This window comes from Tupaia chinensis, unplaced genomic scaffold (genome assembly GCF_000334495.1).
Source record: "Tupaia chinensis unplaced genomic scaffold, TupChi_1.0 Scaffold000056_1, whole genome shotgun sequence".
Lineage (NCBI taxonomy): Eukaryota > Metazoa > Chordata > Mammalia > Scandentia > Tupaiidae > Tupaia > Tupaia belangeri.
The window spans coordinates 2492827-2509204 of record NW_006159514.1 but is presented as its reverse complement, the minus strand read 5'-3'; the positions used below and the strand labels follow the sequence as shown (position 1 = coordinate 2509204).

At 40.1% G+C, this 16378-nt stretch overlaps 1 protein-coding gene across 1 annotated transcript in view; it reads left to right on the top strand.

Annotated features, from left to right (window-relative positions):
- Positions 1–16378, top strand: part of MYO3B (myosin IIIB) — a gene marked incomplete at its 5' end in the record, with an annotated part of 536872 nt that overhangs the window by 178188 nt on the left and 342306 nt on the right. The window contains 3 exons of the mRNA XM_006141497.1: positions 13131–13227; positions 14425–14541; positions 15071–15175. Of these exons, the coding sequence (XP_006141559.1) occupies positions 13131–13227; positions 14425–14541; positions 15071–15175 (319 nt within the window). The remainder of the gene's footprint in view (positions 1–13130; positions 13228–14424; positions 14542–15070; positions 15176–16378) is intronic.

Below are 16378 nucleotides of genomic sequence, written 5' to 3'. Positions count from 1 at the left end.
AGAAAATAAAATATCGTAAGTCACAAGTTCTGGAAATATTCATGTATTCTGCACAAAACTGTTTACAAATCAAAAAGCCAAACATCGACATCAGAACTCTTCGAGCTGAAGGCGTAGTTTCAAGGTGACTATATTTTGCTGATATTCTCCACCACCGCTGGCTGCCCTTTGGAGAGCTCAAAACAATTTTTTTCCTACTCCTTTTCCACTGCCATTTCTGTTTCTACGGCTTGCCTATGATGTAGAGAAACGCAGAGAAATTCTTGTGGCTTGGTTCCTTTTGGAAGCAGTGAGAATTTGTGTTTAAGCCCCGGGAAGCCCAATTTCCTTTTCTTTCCCTGCTTTTGTTCCTATATAGCAACCACCAACCCTCTACTACTCACCTACATACACACACACACACACACATACACACACACAGAGCCACCAAAATGAAATAAACTAAAATATAAATCAAGCAAAAAATAAACCCAACTTTTAAGTGCCGTAAATCAAACCCAACACCTTTTCCTTGCCTCCCTGTCTCAGGTTTGCCACAGAGTGACTTCTTACACTGAGCTGGGAAACTTACTCAGCTCTGCACATTTGCCCGACTTCGCCTGTCCAGCCGGTTCTCTTTTTTAAAAACTTTTTTCCTTTTACCATAGAAAATCGTGATGCTGAGTTTTCTCATCCTTTTTCCCTAATTTCTCTTTATCTGTGTTAACTTCTTTGATGTCAGAAACCTCATACAGTGGTGAAGGCGTCTCACCGTCTGCAATCTTTAGTTTCACTCAGTAGTTTCTGTGTCTTTGAACGGTTATTTAAAAAATGAGACTTCACAAGTAGGTATCAAAACTTTAGAAACAGTCACTTCCTTAGAATGCAGGAAAATGAGCTCCAAAGGAAACACAATGCGACTTAACTTTCCACTTAGCCCGCACGACTCCTTCCTCTTGGCAACTGGCAAGGAGAGTTGGCTACATAGATGCTGAACCCACCAGAAAAACCTCTCAAATGTCATTGATACTGATTAGTCAGTGCGTTACAACTGTGAGTGTCCATGTTAAGGCAGAAAAAAACAGAGCAAGATTGAGGCGAGGCAAATACCCATACATCATTTTACTACACAAGTTAAGGCCACAGAGCTGGCAGTACTATGTAGTGGTCAGAACCACTGACTTGGGGCCAGCAGGTAGCATGGTGGTTAAAGCACTGGAATCCCTTATGGTCGACTGTAGTTGGAGTCCCAGACCCAACAGCTTGAAATTCACAACAAATAAATAAATGTGCTTTTTTAAAAAAAAAAGAGCCACTGGCTTATGCCTGTGGTGGTGTGGTATTTGGGGTGGCTGGATTCCACATCACCAGCTGCATGACTTGAGGGATACGCTGAGCATCTGCATGTGACCATGCCTCCAAACCTTGAGAGCAGAGTGGAAGCGAGGAGATTGCAGCATGGTCACCCTGCCCCAGAGTGGGGAGGTGCTTTCTTGATTCCCCACTATCCCCCAATGCCATCGCCCTCTGGCAAGGACACATGCCGCATAGCAAGTTTTATAAAACAAACCAAGCCAAACAAAAACATAAACCACTGACTCTGCCAAATTTTAATCCCAGCTCAGCTAGTTAATGGTTAAGTTAGTGAATTTTTCTTTTTTTTTTAATTGCCAGAGGATGTGTGCCCTTGCCAGAGAGAGGGAGAGAAAGAAAACACTCCCCTGTGGGTTGTGGTCACCCTGTAAGTCCTCTGTTCCCATCCAGCTGAGATGTTAGGCTTGCATGCACATGCACCCAGTGTGTTTTTCAAGCCACTAGAGTTGGGACTTGACCAGCAGTTGACCATGTGGAATTCAGCTTCTTTGAACCACTAGGACTGGGCTGGCCTGTTATTTAATTTTTCTGTTCCAATGTTTCTTCTATAAAATAGGGATTGTTTTGAGGGTTGAGTCAATACATATAAAATGCTTAGAATAGTGCTCTAGAGTTAACCTCTAATAAGTGTTAGCAGTAGTGGTAGAAGGTAGTAGATGTGGTCTGTTTGATTCAGAGTCTCTCATTTCTTATTAACACAACTACCTCTTGCCCTTAATCTGTGCAAATTCATCTTTTTACTTATCATACAAAAGCATGAAAATGAAGTGTTAAAGTACCGAATATCTTAAAATATGGATTTCTATCTCTTATTCAAAATCTAATCTGTTCGTTTACTCATCCAGGAGACATTGATGTGTACATGTGTTAGGCCCTATGCTGAACAGAGGGACTGCAAAGGCAAACCAGATACAGCTTCTGATAGAGAGCCCGTTGTCTGGGGTGTGGTACAGACAAGAATCACATGAGACTGGCTCAGCATGAACAATATCTCCATAAAGGAATGCCTGAGTGTCTCCCAGAGCTCCTGGGAAAGACACCTAGCCCCACATGGGCTTAAGATAGTTGGGGAAGACTCCCTGGAACTAGTGGGAAGAGGATCCTTGTACTGTCCTGAAGAACAAACAGAACACTCAGTTGGAAAAGCGCTTGCACAACTATATTTATTGCAGCATTTTTCACAATTGCTAACCTAAATATCCACAAACAGGTGAATGGATTGGAAATATGTGGCATATATACTCTATGGAATACTATTCAGCCATAAAAACAAAACAAAACAAAAAACAACAAAAAACAAAAACAAAAAAACAGGACCCTGGCATTTGATGGAAAGTGGGTATATACGGAAGATTTATTGCTGAGTGAAGCAAGTCAGGCTAGAAACAGAGACATTGTGTGTCTCCACTTAACACATACTGATTGCCTGCACTCAGTGGTAGAGACTGACAGACTGGAAGACATAAAAGCATTGAAAATTTTTATAGACACCAGGGACAAAGTAGAAGGAGAGTGGGAGAGAGGGGAAGGGTGCAGGAAGGGACATTTGGGAAAATATGGAGAGGTAAGACATTTGTCTTACAGAGATATGGTTTGTTGCCTGTTGGTGATGTCATGTATAGTATTATCAACTCATCTGTAGTCTAGCTGTGTGGAATATATCATGTTGGGTAAAATCTCTTTACAAATTAAATGATGTATAATGACTGAATATATAAAAATAATAAATAATACTAAAAAACATTACATTTGTTTACATGAGTGTATTTTATAAAATATGAATTATATCTCAATAAAGTTATTATTTAAAAAATATAGAGAGAGGTAGATATAAAGATGTCTTTATGAACTCCTCAGTAAGCTTAGAGGTTCATCAGGGACTCTACTGGAGTTCAAGGCTCAGGCTCACATATTCACCCTATTGCAAAAACAAACAAAAATCTAAATGATGTATAGCTATCAAATGCATAAATAATGATTAAAAAATTAAATTAAAACAAAAAAACAGAAAATGAGTGGAAAGGGAGTTTATTATAGATGGTGGGGGAAAAATTAGCAAAAGGCAAAGGCACAAAGTCTGGAGAGAGGTTGGAGAATTTTGTGAACTCTTGGGTCGTCAGAAAAGATGTGACACATTTTTGCATAGAAAAATATGTCATGACTTTTCCAAAGACCCAGTAGTTGGTGTGGCTAGAGTTTGGTGCAGGCAGTTGCGAGGGGGAGACAAGTAGACAGGGGCTAAGTTATAATGGGCCTAGGGGAGCTTTGTTCTTAGGCACTAGGAAACTCCCAAGAGTTTTAAGCAGGGATACATTTCAGAAGGTTGTTCCGGCTGCAGTATGGAGAGCGGACTGGGGCAGGGCAATGGTGGGGCCAGGAAGATGAGTGAGAAGAACACAGCAATTACTAATGGTGGAAGGCCTTGAGATAATGGTATTGTAAAGACTTAGTGGTGTATTGATTGAGGAAGATTTAGGGAAGAGAGAGTACGTTAGGGCCTTCCCAAATTGAACTGCCTCCCTACTCTGGTTTATGCTACAAATAGAAATTGCAAGACACTTAGAGACAGAGACCCATCAAAAGACTGCTTTTCTTCATATCCTATCAAATGCAATGTAAGTACCTGGAGACATTACATAAACTTCTAGCATTTATTGCCCAAAGTAGGATTCTTCAATGGGTCAAACAGGCCTTGGGCTCTCCTCTCCCCCAGTGAAAGCAACTCATTTGGTCTTGAGAGCTGATACAGAGGAATGAGACCTGTATCCGATAGGGAAAACTATCTTGCAGTTCCTGCAAAGGCAAAGGAAGTTCTGTTCACTGTTAATACTTTCCCCAGGGGAGAGAGAGCTACAGAGGTTGAAGGGACTTCAGCGAAGAAGGATGGGAAAAACTTAGTCAGGTGAAGGGGAAGGATCTCATGTAGAGGGAAGCATTAAAGATAGAAGAGAGGAAATAATAGAGGAAGGAAAAGGGTGCAGATCAAGAACCTAAGCCAAAGGTTGGCCTTGGACAGAAAAAAAACAAAAACAAAACTAAACTAATCTAAACTAAGCAAGGTGATCTCAGAGTTAGGGGCGGGCTGTGGACTTCAGGTAAATGTTTCATCTTTGAAATAGCCATTATGAGGAATATGATGAAGGGTCAATTAAAAATAGACATAATGATTGCTCATAGCACAGAAAGCTCAGAAGGAATGTAACTGAAAAGTGTTCTGCTGTAGAAAAGTTAATCAGTGCTTAAGATAATTCAGAAAGAGAGCTGGTACATAATTTGGCACTAATAATTCTCAGAAAAGGTACCATTGCTACCACCACCTTTCCCATTTGTCATCTTGAGCAAATCTTAACAAAAAGGACTAGGAGCTGTGAAAGCAGCTATGCTGGTCTTCTTCAGAATGGAGACTGGCTTACTGGACATGATGGGCAGATCAATTAGTAGGAGAGTATCTTGGGGTAGGGAGAAGTGACATCAGTGTGGCTTATTGACGTAGAGGCTGAGCTAGTCAGGGACTGGCATAGAGGAAAGATGAAGAGCAGATTTGGTGAGATGATGGTGAAAAAATGGATTGAGGCTTTGGGAACTTTTGAGAGATAATTGAGAAGTAGGCATAGCTGAGCTTGTGGCCAATTTTGGAGTAGTACAAATAAATGTTTTTAGAGTATTGACAAGTTGAGGAAGTCCTGAAATCAGAATATGGGAAAAATTAATGAAGTGATTGGTAGGAGATGGGAAAATCAAAGACTGATATCAGGAGGAGTAGAGATGAAGGAAAATTGGTAGTCAGTGGTGAAGAGGATGATACAAGAGGGTGATATGAATTTCTAAAAGGGAAAGGTTGGTTAGGGGGAACTATGGTTGGGGAAAAGCAGAGAGGAGCAAGGTCTCCCCAAGACCCCCAGGTGGTACTGAGGCAAGAGCTTTATGAAAAAATGGTTCATCTCAGTTATGGGGAGCAGATAAAACAGGTATTTGAGAGCGTTGAAGAGTAAGGCTAGGAGTCATGGGAAGTTTGTTTACAGTAGAGCAGTTGTTGTACTGAGCACGGAAGGCTTGAGCTGTAAGGCTCCCATCTAATCCCACCTGGGTCTAGCCGTCTCACTCTTTGGAGTGTTACAACTCTTTGGAAGGCCAGGCTATGACACACTCCCATTTCATTAGATAAACACTACAAATGTTTGTTGTTGTAGATATAGATACAGTTACAGATACAGAGATATGATAGCAAAGGCACGGAGGGAGAGTCAACACTGTACTGTTGGAGATTTGGTTGATTTTACCTATACCAATTTATATTATATCTGTGACACCCTTGGAAGTTTTTCTAGTAAATTATTGTTTTGACCATGGCATATGATTGATTCAAGTACAATAGAACAGTTACGAATCCAAGTCTTACTCTTGAGTGAGAAAGCAAGCTGCCAGGTCTGTGACCGGAAATGTGGTCAGCCATGTGGGAATTCACCATCATGCCACCTAGTGGACCCGCAAGTCTTACTCTTCTAAAGGGGGTTAAAAGTCCCCAAAGATCTGTGAATAGTGTGAGAATACATCATTTAATCTGTCAGGGATGGTTTTCAATGATTTGGTCATTTCCTTAAGGTCAGCTCCCGTTTCCTTGACTTTCCAAGGACTTCTTCCACAAACCAATTTGGCAAATGCCTGAATTTATTAAGATCATCTGGTATGTCATTTAACCATTAAACTTTAGAGAACTAGACTAGAAAACATGCTTTTTACCACTTTATAAGAGTTATTAGAAGAAGAGCAAAAGCACTCTCTGGACTGTGAGTGGAGGCAAGGAAGGTACTGGACTGGCTGGGCCTGGACCATGAACTCAACTGATTGTCAGTAAAATGACAAGATCCAGCAGGTCCTGCCCTGCAGGTGGCTTGGAACTTGCTGAAATCACAAATGTTAAACCTTCAAATGCCAAGGGTCTACTCTAAGTTTACTTGGTAGAATAATTAAGTTGCTGTTTTCTTCCTCTTCCTCTTCTTCTTCCTTCTTCTTCCTCTTTTCCTCTTCTCCTTCTTCTCCTTATTTTTCTCCTCCTCCTTCTCCTCCTCCTCTTTCTTCCTCTGCTTTGTTTAATGGATTTTGATTTTCCCCTTGCAAGTTGTCTGAGGCTAATTAAAACAGTGACTTCAGTTTTTCCAATTTCTTTTCAACCTGTAGCAGTGAGCTTTAAAAACAGATTTTTCACTACTTAACTGCTGAGCTTTTCCCAGTCAGCCTTGCTCACTTACTCCCTCTTCTACCTGCAAACATGCATGTGCACGTGCACACACACACCCACACACCCATCATCTTAAACACGCTGATGTGTTCCTGGGTTTCTGTGTAAATGAATGACTCCTAATGACTACCTCATGAAGTGTTCAAGGCAAAGAAGCTCTATCTAGGTCCATGATTATAAAATTATAGTTCAAGTTTCTCTTTCATCAACCCTGTTATCAAAATGTACATTGAAATGGAAATAATGATTTGGAAGAAATGTTCATCATCACTGGCTTTGATGTGCTAATAGCACTCTGTCCTCAGTTTTGGGTAATGTTTTCCATTTTTTTTTTTAGTTTTGCCTGGGGCACATGTGCTCACCAGAGAGAGACAGAGAGAGAGAAGAAAGTGATAAAGCACCCCCTAGGGGAACAGCCATGCCACAATCCCTTCTTATCCATTCTCTTTTCAGGATTTTGGACACGCACATGCTTGATGTGTTTTTTCAAGCTGCGAGGCATGGGACTCAAACCGTGCAGTCAGCCATGTGGGATCGAGCTGTCTTAAAACCATGCTCCTGGCTGGCCTACTCATGTTTTCCTTACTCTATGGAATCCATTGACTGTAGAGAGAGAAGAGCATTGTCCCTGCGCTTTGTCTATGGGCTCAGAGGCCTTTGTCTTAGACTCTTGAAGACCACCATTTTGAGCCTCCCTCCTTCCCTCTTTTCTCTAGCCCATTTTTTTCCTCCACCACTAATGGATCTTACTTTTTTTTGTATCTGATATCTGGTGAAAGTATTAGTCATTCTTCATTCCTTTCGGTTCCACTCTTGAATGGAGGAGGATAAGGGGTTTGGAAAAACAGAGACAGAAGCACCTTCATGGTGGTCCTGCCACTGGACCAATCTGTCTAAGAGGCCATGAGGCATTTCTGGGTGCAGAGATTAAGTTTTCATTAGCAAAGCTTTTGTAATTATTAGGCTACAAACATTGTGTCTTTTTCCTCCTTAAGTTATCATTTAAATGCACCTCCTTCTACTGCTCTGTTCTTCATCGTAGTTGGGGAGTGAAGGGAAGAACACCTCCTGCTGCACTTATGTGAAGCTCCTGCAGCCCTGTTTGTGTCTACCTATAAGCAAGTCTCCACTTTTCTAGGCATAACCGGCAGATAGGAAGAGGCTTAGGGATTAAGGAGGTACTTTCGTACAAAATATGTACTTGCTAATATCACTGACAAAACATATATTTGTTAACAGACCATGAGCTCATACAAAAAAGTTGGCAAGCTTAGTCATGGGATATAATAAGAAAATTCACACAGAGGTGGTTTTGACCATAATGGAGACATAGAAATTAAGCTGCAGTAAAGACAGAACACTTCAGAAATTCATTTCATGAAAAAAATTCCTCTAGTATCTAAACAATATGGTCTAAACTCCTTTCCCAGACATGTCCTGGGCCAAAGACATTAAAAATAAGAAAGAAAGGAAGAAAGAAAGAAACAAAGAAAGAGAAAGGAAGCAAGCAAACAAACAATACTCACAATACTCCAGGAGTTTTTAGGGGGACCCCCCCCTAGCTTCTGCTTCTGTGTTTGTCTTCCCTACTGTTTAGATGCTGTTCTTATTCTCCACCAATTTCCGTTTTCATCTTACTTGTGCTGTGGACTCAGATGCTAGTTTCCTCCTTTTCTGATTCCTGAAACCTAAGGACAGTCCTACGCTCCAGCCCCCATCCCTTCATACTACACCAAACCTCAAATCCAGGAACCAGTTCAAGGCAGAACTTCTCCCTCTAAGCTTCGACCTCACAAACTCTGTTTGTTTGAGAACTCAGGCTTGGCAGCTGACATACTTAGAGCCTCATAAAACGAAGTAAGAAGCTTAGCAAGACAATATAGATTGCTGAAATTTGAAAATGTCTTCTGAGACATTTACACTACAATGCCTTTACCATATGCTCTTGGTTTAATAGAATTTCTTTTGCTATTTATTCATATATTTATTTCTCTCTCATTTCTGTAAGCTTTGGAATACTCATTCGAAGTTCCTTTTAGTTGGAGATTTATAGTTTTTAATTAAGGAATTTTTCAGTAAAAAATTGATAATAGATGCTGTTCTCATATAGGGCACTAGGTGGAGTATGTGAGTTGAAATTTAAGTCTTGTTACTGGTGACCACAAATCGTTTAACTCAACAAAACGGGGAAAAAAAATTATAAACTAAATTATTTTCATTAATGCCAAGTAAAAAACTGAGAAATATAAAACATTTTAACACTTTTTATAATTATATTAAACTCTAAGATAATGTGTAAAAAAGAGACAAAATTGGAAGTGTGTGTGTTTGTTTTTTCTTTCTCTATGATAAACCCTCCAAACTGCATAGCCAAAAGGGACAAATGAAGCAGGCGACAATTTCAGAATTATACTAGTTGGAAAGGCAGAGGTAGGGTTGTAGATAAGTATGTATTTTTCTGCTTGGGAAAATGAAGTACTCTTTGTCAGAGTGGAAGCATCTTGTATCTATATCAACTTCTAAATTGCAAGAAGAGCAAATTTTGGAAGCAAATAATTCTAAAAAATCTGCATATAGGCATGGGAAAGGGTCGTTTGTTGCTAATAATAGCAGGCAAAGTCTTTTAAAAGTTTTTATTTGTTCATAAAATACTATTGAGGGGCCAGCAGATGGCGTAGTGGTTAAGATGCTCAACTCCCACATGGTTGATGCAGTTAAAGTCCTGGATCCAAGGGCTTGAAACTCACACTGGAAATGCATGTGTGCATACCCAAAGAGTGGAGAAGGAGAGATTGCAGCATGGCCATCCCCATCTTGGGGGTGATTTCTCACTTTCTGTTTCCATCTCTCAGTGAGAGCGTGCACCGTATAGTAAAAATCTCTCTCTCTCAAAAAAATTTTTTTTGGAAAAGATTTTTATGAGAATCAAGCTTAAATTTACAGAAAGCACCTGCCTGATTCTTGGAAGTTAAACCTGCAGGTAAATTAGGAAAGCATACAGACAGTTTTCTGTGGCTCAGAAAATGAAAAGTATTTCCAGAGGTCCATGTGCTTGAGAGAGAGAGAAGTATGGGCAAAGGGAGGGAAACAAAGAGAGAGAGAAAGAGAGGGGACTCCTTTTTCCCCGTGGGGCATGGTGTACCATGATCCTTTTCCTGCATTTCCCCTTCCTATCAGGATTTTGAGCATGCACACAAATGCACCCAGTGTGTTTTTCTTTTCTTCTTTTCCTTTTTTTTTCTTTCTTTCTTCTTCTTCTTTTTTTTTTTTTTTTTTTTTTTTTTTTTTTTTTTTAGTTTTTTTAGAGATTTTTGCTATAGGGCTCATGCGCTCACTAGAGAGACAGAGAGACAGGAAGCGAGGAATCACCCCCCAGGGGGGTTTGCCATGCCACAATCCCTTCTCTTCCATTCTCCTCTTGGGATTTTGGGCACACACACACACGCCTGTTGTGAATTTTAAGCCACTGGGTCCAAGATTTGAACCACAGTAGACTACGTGGGAGTCCAGTGATGTAACCATTTCACCATCTGCTGGTCCCCCAGTGTGTTTTTCAAGCCACTGAGTCCTGAATTTGAACTATGGTCTGCCATGTGGGATCCAGCTCCCCAGCACAGAGCTTAACTGATGTGCTGTGGGGTTGACCCAGATATAGTATTTCTGAAGTTTATTTATTTATGTCTTCAGAGAGAGAGAAAGACAGAAAAGTTTAGAAAGAGAGACAGGGACCCCTAAATAGAGTCTTTACACTGTGATCCTACGCCCAGTTTCAGCTTGTACAGGCCCTATGTGCTCTGGGAGGTCATGGGACATGAATTCAGAACTGGCCCAAATGGGTCTAGTTGTGTTACTTCTGTGCCACCACCTGGCCCCAGAAGTTATGTGATTGTGTGTGTGTGTGTGTGTGTGTGTTTTAATTTTCCAGCGAGACATCTGCTCATCAGAGAGACACAGAGAGAGAGAGAGAGAGAGAGAGAAAGAGACAGAGAGTAAGAAAGCATCCACCATGGGGAATGGGCAATCCCTTTTCTTCCATTTCTCCCTCCTTGCAGGATTTTGGGCACACATGCACACACGCTCAGTGTATTTTTTAAACTGCTGGGTCTGTAACTTGAGCCACATGGTCAGCTTTGTGGGATCCAGCTGTCTTAACTATTATGCCATGAGCTAGTCCAAATATACAAGTTTTGGGAAGTGTATACTCACCATGAAAATCACGACTTTCTGCTAGAGCATATTTATCTGTGAGATTGCACTTAGCTGGCTATAAAAATGTTATCTTACCATGAAGCTTAACATCTCTGTGCAGTTCAGGCTGCCTTTAAGTCCAGGTCAGGAGTTACTGGAGGGGGAAATAAAACCTGGGAAACCCACCAATGATTCAGTTGTATCCTGAATTCTAATTTCCTTCCACAATCTGCCCATTACCACGTACTTCTCAGAGTGCTGAGCTGGCTGGTCCCGGCATGTTGTCCAGAGGACTTAGTGCATTCAGTGGGGAGACAGAGTGGAGAGCGCCAACTGCATCTTGGCTGGAACTAGATCTGTGTATAATTTTTTGATCCTAGATTTTTTTGTTGTCAAATGATGTATAGAATAAACTTTAACATGATTTATTTCACTTCATTACAAGGTATACATTTATAAAGGAGATAAATTAACTCAATTTAATATGAGAATTTAAGTATTTCATTTAAAAGTGTTACAATATTTTGTTTCATGATGAACTTCAAGCAAACAATGCTTAGATGTTATGTGAAGGGGATTTAGGCCACAAATATACATTTTCCTGTTGTTTTGTTGAGCAAAATGGCTAAGTAAAAGCAGGAACACGTCTGAGTTTTATTTTAAAAATCTGTATTTCGGGACCAGCAGACAGTGTAATGGTTACATTGTTGCACTCCCACGTAGTAGATTGTGGTTCGAGTCCTGGACCTGGTGGTTTAAAATACGCAGGGCATGTATGCATGCATGCCTAAAATCATGAGAGGAGACTGAAACAGAAGGGACTGCAGTGTGGCCATCCTCCCCCTGGGGGGTGATTTCTTGCTTTCTATCTCTCTGTCTCTCAGGAGAGTGCATGTGCCCTAAAGCGAAAATCTCTTTAAAAACAACAAAAAAAAAATCCATATTTCAAATTTATTGATTTCTCTTTTACATCACCAATGTGTAAAGACACAGATGAATCAATCATTCCATTTAACAATTTTTAAAATGCTTAGGTTGTAAATTAGATTTAATGATATAAAATTTAAGCTTCATTCTATTAAGGATCTTTATATGAATTAGCAGCAAACCCGATTTAGCTCTAGAGATGACTAAAAACATGACTCAACTATCTTTTTTTTTTTCTTTTCCCCAAATCTATCAGTAATGGAGACTGGGAAATGAGATTTGATTTAGTAGGCTAAAAAAAAAGTCATTTAAAAAAATAATTAAACATAGAGGACTGCTATATTATTCACCAGTATCTAAACATAGATTGGAAGGATACTCACTAAATAGTAGTCACCTCCAGAGAGGGAAATGGGACGAGACAAGGGTTAGAAAGAGATTTTAAATAAACAAGTAAAATGCAAGCGATGATCACTCCGTAAGGATTTGCTGTATTATTCTCTAAAGTTTTCTGTAGTTTAAAAAAAATATCTTAAAATGTTAGGGGCGAATGGGGCTGGTATGTGGCGTGGGGGTTGAGGGTACTGGACTCCTACATGGCTGAGTCCCAGACCTGGCAGCTTGCTCTCTCTCGCTCGCTCGCTCTCTCTCTCTCATCTCTCTCTCACTCTGTTCCTCTCTGGTCAAATTAGAATAAATAAATAAGGTTAAAATAAAAATAATTCTTAAAAAAGTGACAAAGAATAAATTTTTTATAAAAAAGTTAGAGGTGGCTGGTAGGGCAAAAGGCCCTCAAGGGCAGTTAGGCATTTACGTTGATACCCCAGTGAGAACTATGCTTGACACTGAGCCGAAAGGACACAGGAGATGCTTTCCCAGAAGTGCTGTGGTCGGCACTGAAGCAAGTACCCGTGTTAGGTGGGCCCATTCGGTAATGCTCCTCATTGTGGCAGGAAGGAGACTTGAGCTATGGAGCTCACCTTACCCCGTAACCAGGACGACAGGGAGAGCTTGGGGACCTGGACTTTCTCTTCCTGTCCCTGTCTTGTAGTCTCTGAATATGTCACATAAGATTGTGAATGGGGACCAGCAGATGGCATAATGGCTACGTTGCTGGACTCCCATGTAGTCAACCGCGGTTTGAGTCCTGGACCCAGTGGCTTAAACTCATGCTGGGTGCATGTGCGTGTGTGCCCAAGATCCTGAGAGGAGAATGGAGGAGAAGGGATTGCGGTATGGCCATCCCTCTGAGGGGTGATGTCTTACTTTCTGTCTCTGTCTCTGTCTTTCTGGAAAGCACATGTGCCCTATAGCAAAAATCTCTCCAAAAAAAAAAAAAAAATAGATTGTGAATGAGTCATCCTCATTGCCCACTTCTGTTACTTATTGTCTTAACGCTAATACTCTCTTGATAAATTTGTAGGCATGAAAGGATGCATACCAGAAGACCCTATCACGTAGAGAATGCTGAAAAATATTGCCTTGAGGATGACTTGGTCAATCTAGAGGTTCTGGATGAGGTATTATATATTTGGTAGACAATTCTCCTTGAAAACATTTGTGTGTGAATGGTCTGACCTTTCTCTTGTAGACAATGTTCCCCCAAGTTCACTTGAAAAGCTAATTATCTGCATCACTGTGGGGTGAAGCTCAAGGAGTGTTTGGCTGCTGACAATGATCTGTGTTCTCTTAAAGTCCCTAGAATGAGGAAGACAAAATAATATGGGTTTTCCTAATAAAGCCCTTTATATTAAGGGCTTAAATGATAAGCTGTATCAGCTGAGATTATTTTCTGTGTAATAAGAAATTATAGGGACCTTCAGGTGACATGATAGTTAAGGTGCTGGACTTCCACATGGCTGATCACGGTTTGAGTCCCAGACCTGGTGGCTTAAAATCCACACCAGGCACGTATATGTGCATGCCCCAAATCTCAAGAGAAGAATGAAGGAGAGGAGATAAAAGGATTGCAGCCTGGCTATCCCTCCTAGGGGGTGGCTTTTCACTTTCTCTCTCTGTCTCTCTTTAGAGAGCACACATGCTCTATGACAAAAACCTAAAAACAAAACAAAACAAAAACACACACAGTTAATCCTTAACATAGTTGCTCTTATAAAGAGGAGTTTAATTTATGAAATAGTGAAGTTAATGTAACTTGAATTTTAAATTTGAAAACTGCAGCAATCTCCATTTAAAATAAGCATGTTTAATAGAGCTGTTAATTACACTGGACCTTTTCTGCTAAGCTTTACTCTGGGGACCTTTAACTTTGATGCCTGAATCCTAAAGTGTAATATGCAAGTGTTCTATTCTATATTCCTACCACCTCCACCTAGACTTCAAGTGTCATGCTTTGAGAAATGTAATTACTATTTTGTCTGTGCTTTATCTGAAGAAAGGGCCTATTAAATAACATTCTAATTAGGATGTTGTTTTTATTGGTTGAGATTTTTTTTTCACAATAAGAAAGAATTTATTGACTATCTCAGTGTCTTTTGGCAGTGGGCTTAATTCTTTCAGAGTATGCCTATTTTTTCTTCTCTCAAGGTAAATATCTGCACCATCTTAATCTAGGATCATTAGGGTCACTGCATGATTTAAATGGATTACTTTCATCTGTTAGAGAATGTTATAAGAATAAATTTGTTTTCAGTGGTAGACTCCTTCTCTTGATTGGAAATAATGTTTATTCTCAATATCATTTATCCCCTTCTTAGGATACAATTATTCATCAGTTGCAGAAACGTTATGAGGACTTACTGATTTACACATATGTTGGAGACATCTTAATTGCCTTAAACCCCTTCCAGAATCTAAGCATATACTCTCCACAGGTAAGGGTTGCTTTTAGAACACATTGCTCATAAATAGGAAATAAAAAAATCACAAGAGCAAATGAAAAGAATGAAAAAGTAGACTGAAAGTATGTCCCCTAGAGATGTATATTCAAACTGCAGATAATAATACAACACAGTGCAATTCTTTCATTTTGGAGGTAACTTGTTAAAGCAAGCTGTAATAGTAATAGCTAATATCTGCTGGGTACTTACAGGGTACTAACAGGCTGGGCACTGGGTCACCTCATTTACTCCTCTCAGTCCTGTGGGGCAGGTGGTGTTGTTCAGCCTATTTGGCAAACGCGGAGTGAACACAGAGTGCTTGCACAGAGTGAAGTCTGAGGCACAGGCCAGTAAGCACAGAAGTAGATTTGAACTCGAGTCTGTGGACTGACTCCAACACCTGTGCTTGACAGTATTCCTGGTGCAACAAATCCCCTACTAAGTCATTGCTTTGATTTCATGGGCAAGAGATAGTGGGACTTGACATCATGAGAAGTCTCCTTTAAATTACTTTTTTCTTCAGTTTTCCAGGCTTTATCATGGGGTAAAACGTGCCTCAAATCCCCCCCACATATTTGCATCAGCAGACGCTGCTTACCAGTGCATGGTTACTTTCAGTAAAGACCAGGTAAGGACTCACCTTCCTTTCTACCAAGTCACAAGGTAATGCATGCTCTCTCATCCTCTTCTGCTCATAAGTCTTTCTGAACTTCCCCATTCTCATTGCTAAGAGTGACACAAGGAAATTGAAAATGACAAAATAACTCAGTGGAACTGAAACACTGATAAATCCAGAGTAGCAAGAGAATGCTAAAACCCTTTGCAAGAAATGAAATATTCACGTAAGAGCACTCACTTTCTAAGATAAAATATAATAAAGATATGTATAAGGGGAATAAAATAAGAATGTAGAACAAACAAAATCTGATTACATGACAACAATTTAAAGTAAATCTTTCTATTAAGGTTCTAGAATTTTCATGACCTGATCTCTTTGATCTGAAATACTACACACAGGTTGACAGTGGTTATGCACAAAACCATTTAATTAGAATGATTGGGTAAAGACTGATCACTCAATGATAATTAAAGATAAATTTTAGTCATACATTTTAACTTTCTAGACTTTCAGTTCACAGTGGTGACATTGCCAACCTTTGACCCCTCTTTTACTTTCAGTAGGTATATTTTCCTGTTTCTCCACTCTGTTTGAAATAGAAGTAATCTAGCTTTGTGAGAGAATCACTATGTGTGTATTTCCTGAGACCTGTGAAGTCTGCCTTTTAAATTTGTTGAGGAATAGATGAAATTATAGCAGTGCAAGTTACAGAATGGAACACGTGGATCCCCTGTTGGCTTCTCCAAGTTCTTAGAACCTGTGAAATATACAAAGACTTCACAGAAGGAAAGTAAATGGAGACCAATATATGTTCGTTTGCAGGTTAAAAGTTGCCCCACTGTGTTGTCTTTTCTCTGACACCGAATGTGCATCTTTTTAGAAACACCAACCAGTTCTCTAATTCTCCAGTGCCATGTGAGTGTTCAGCAGTTCAACTCTATCCTGACACTGACTATATGGAGTTAGCTCACACTCCACAGATTTACAGGTTTAGTCCCACAAGACCCCTCCCACTTCAGGTGCCAGCTGTAAAAGGAGGGCTTGGCTTCCACACTTTTGCCCAGCCAAATACAAATCAAGGGATTTTCATGATTCCCTCTCCACCTCCCCCCACCCCCAACATTTTTGAGAATTCACTGGAATGACTCAGAATCTAGGAAACACTTTACTTACATTTACTGGTTTATTATAAAGTGTACAACTCAGGAATGC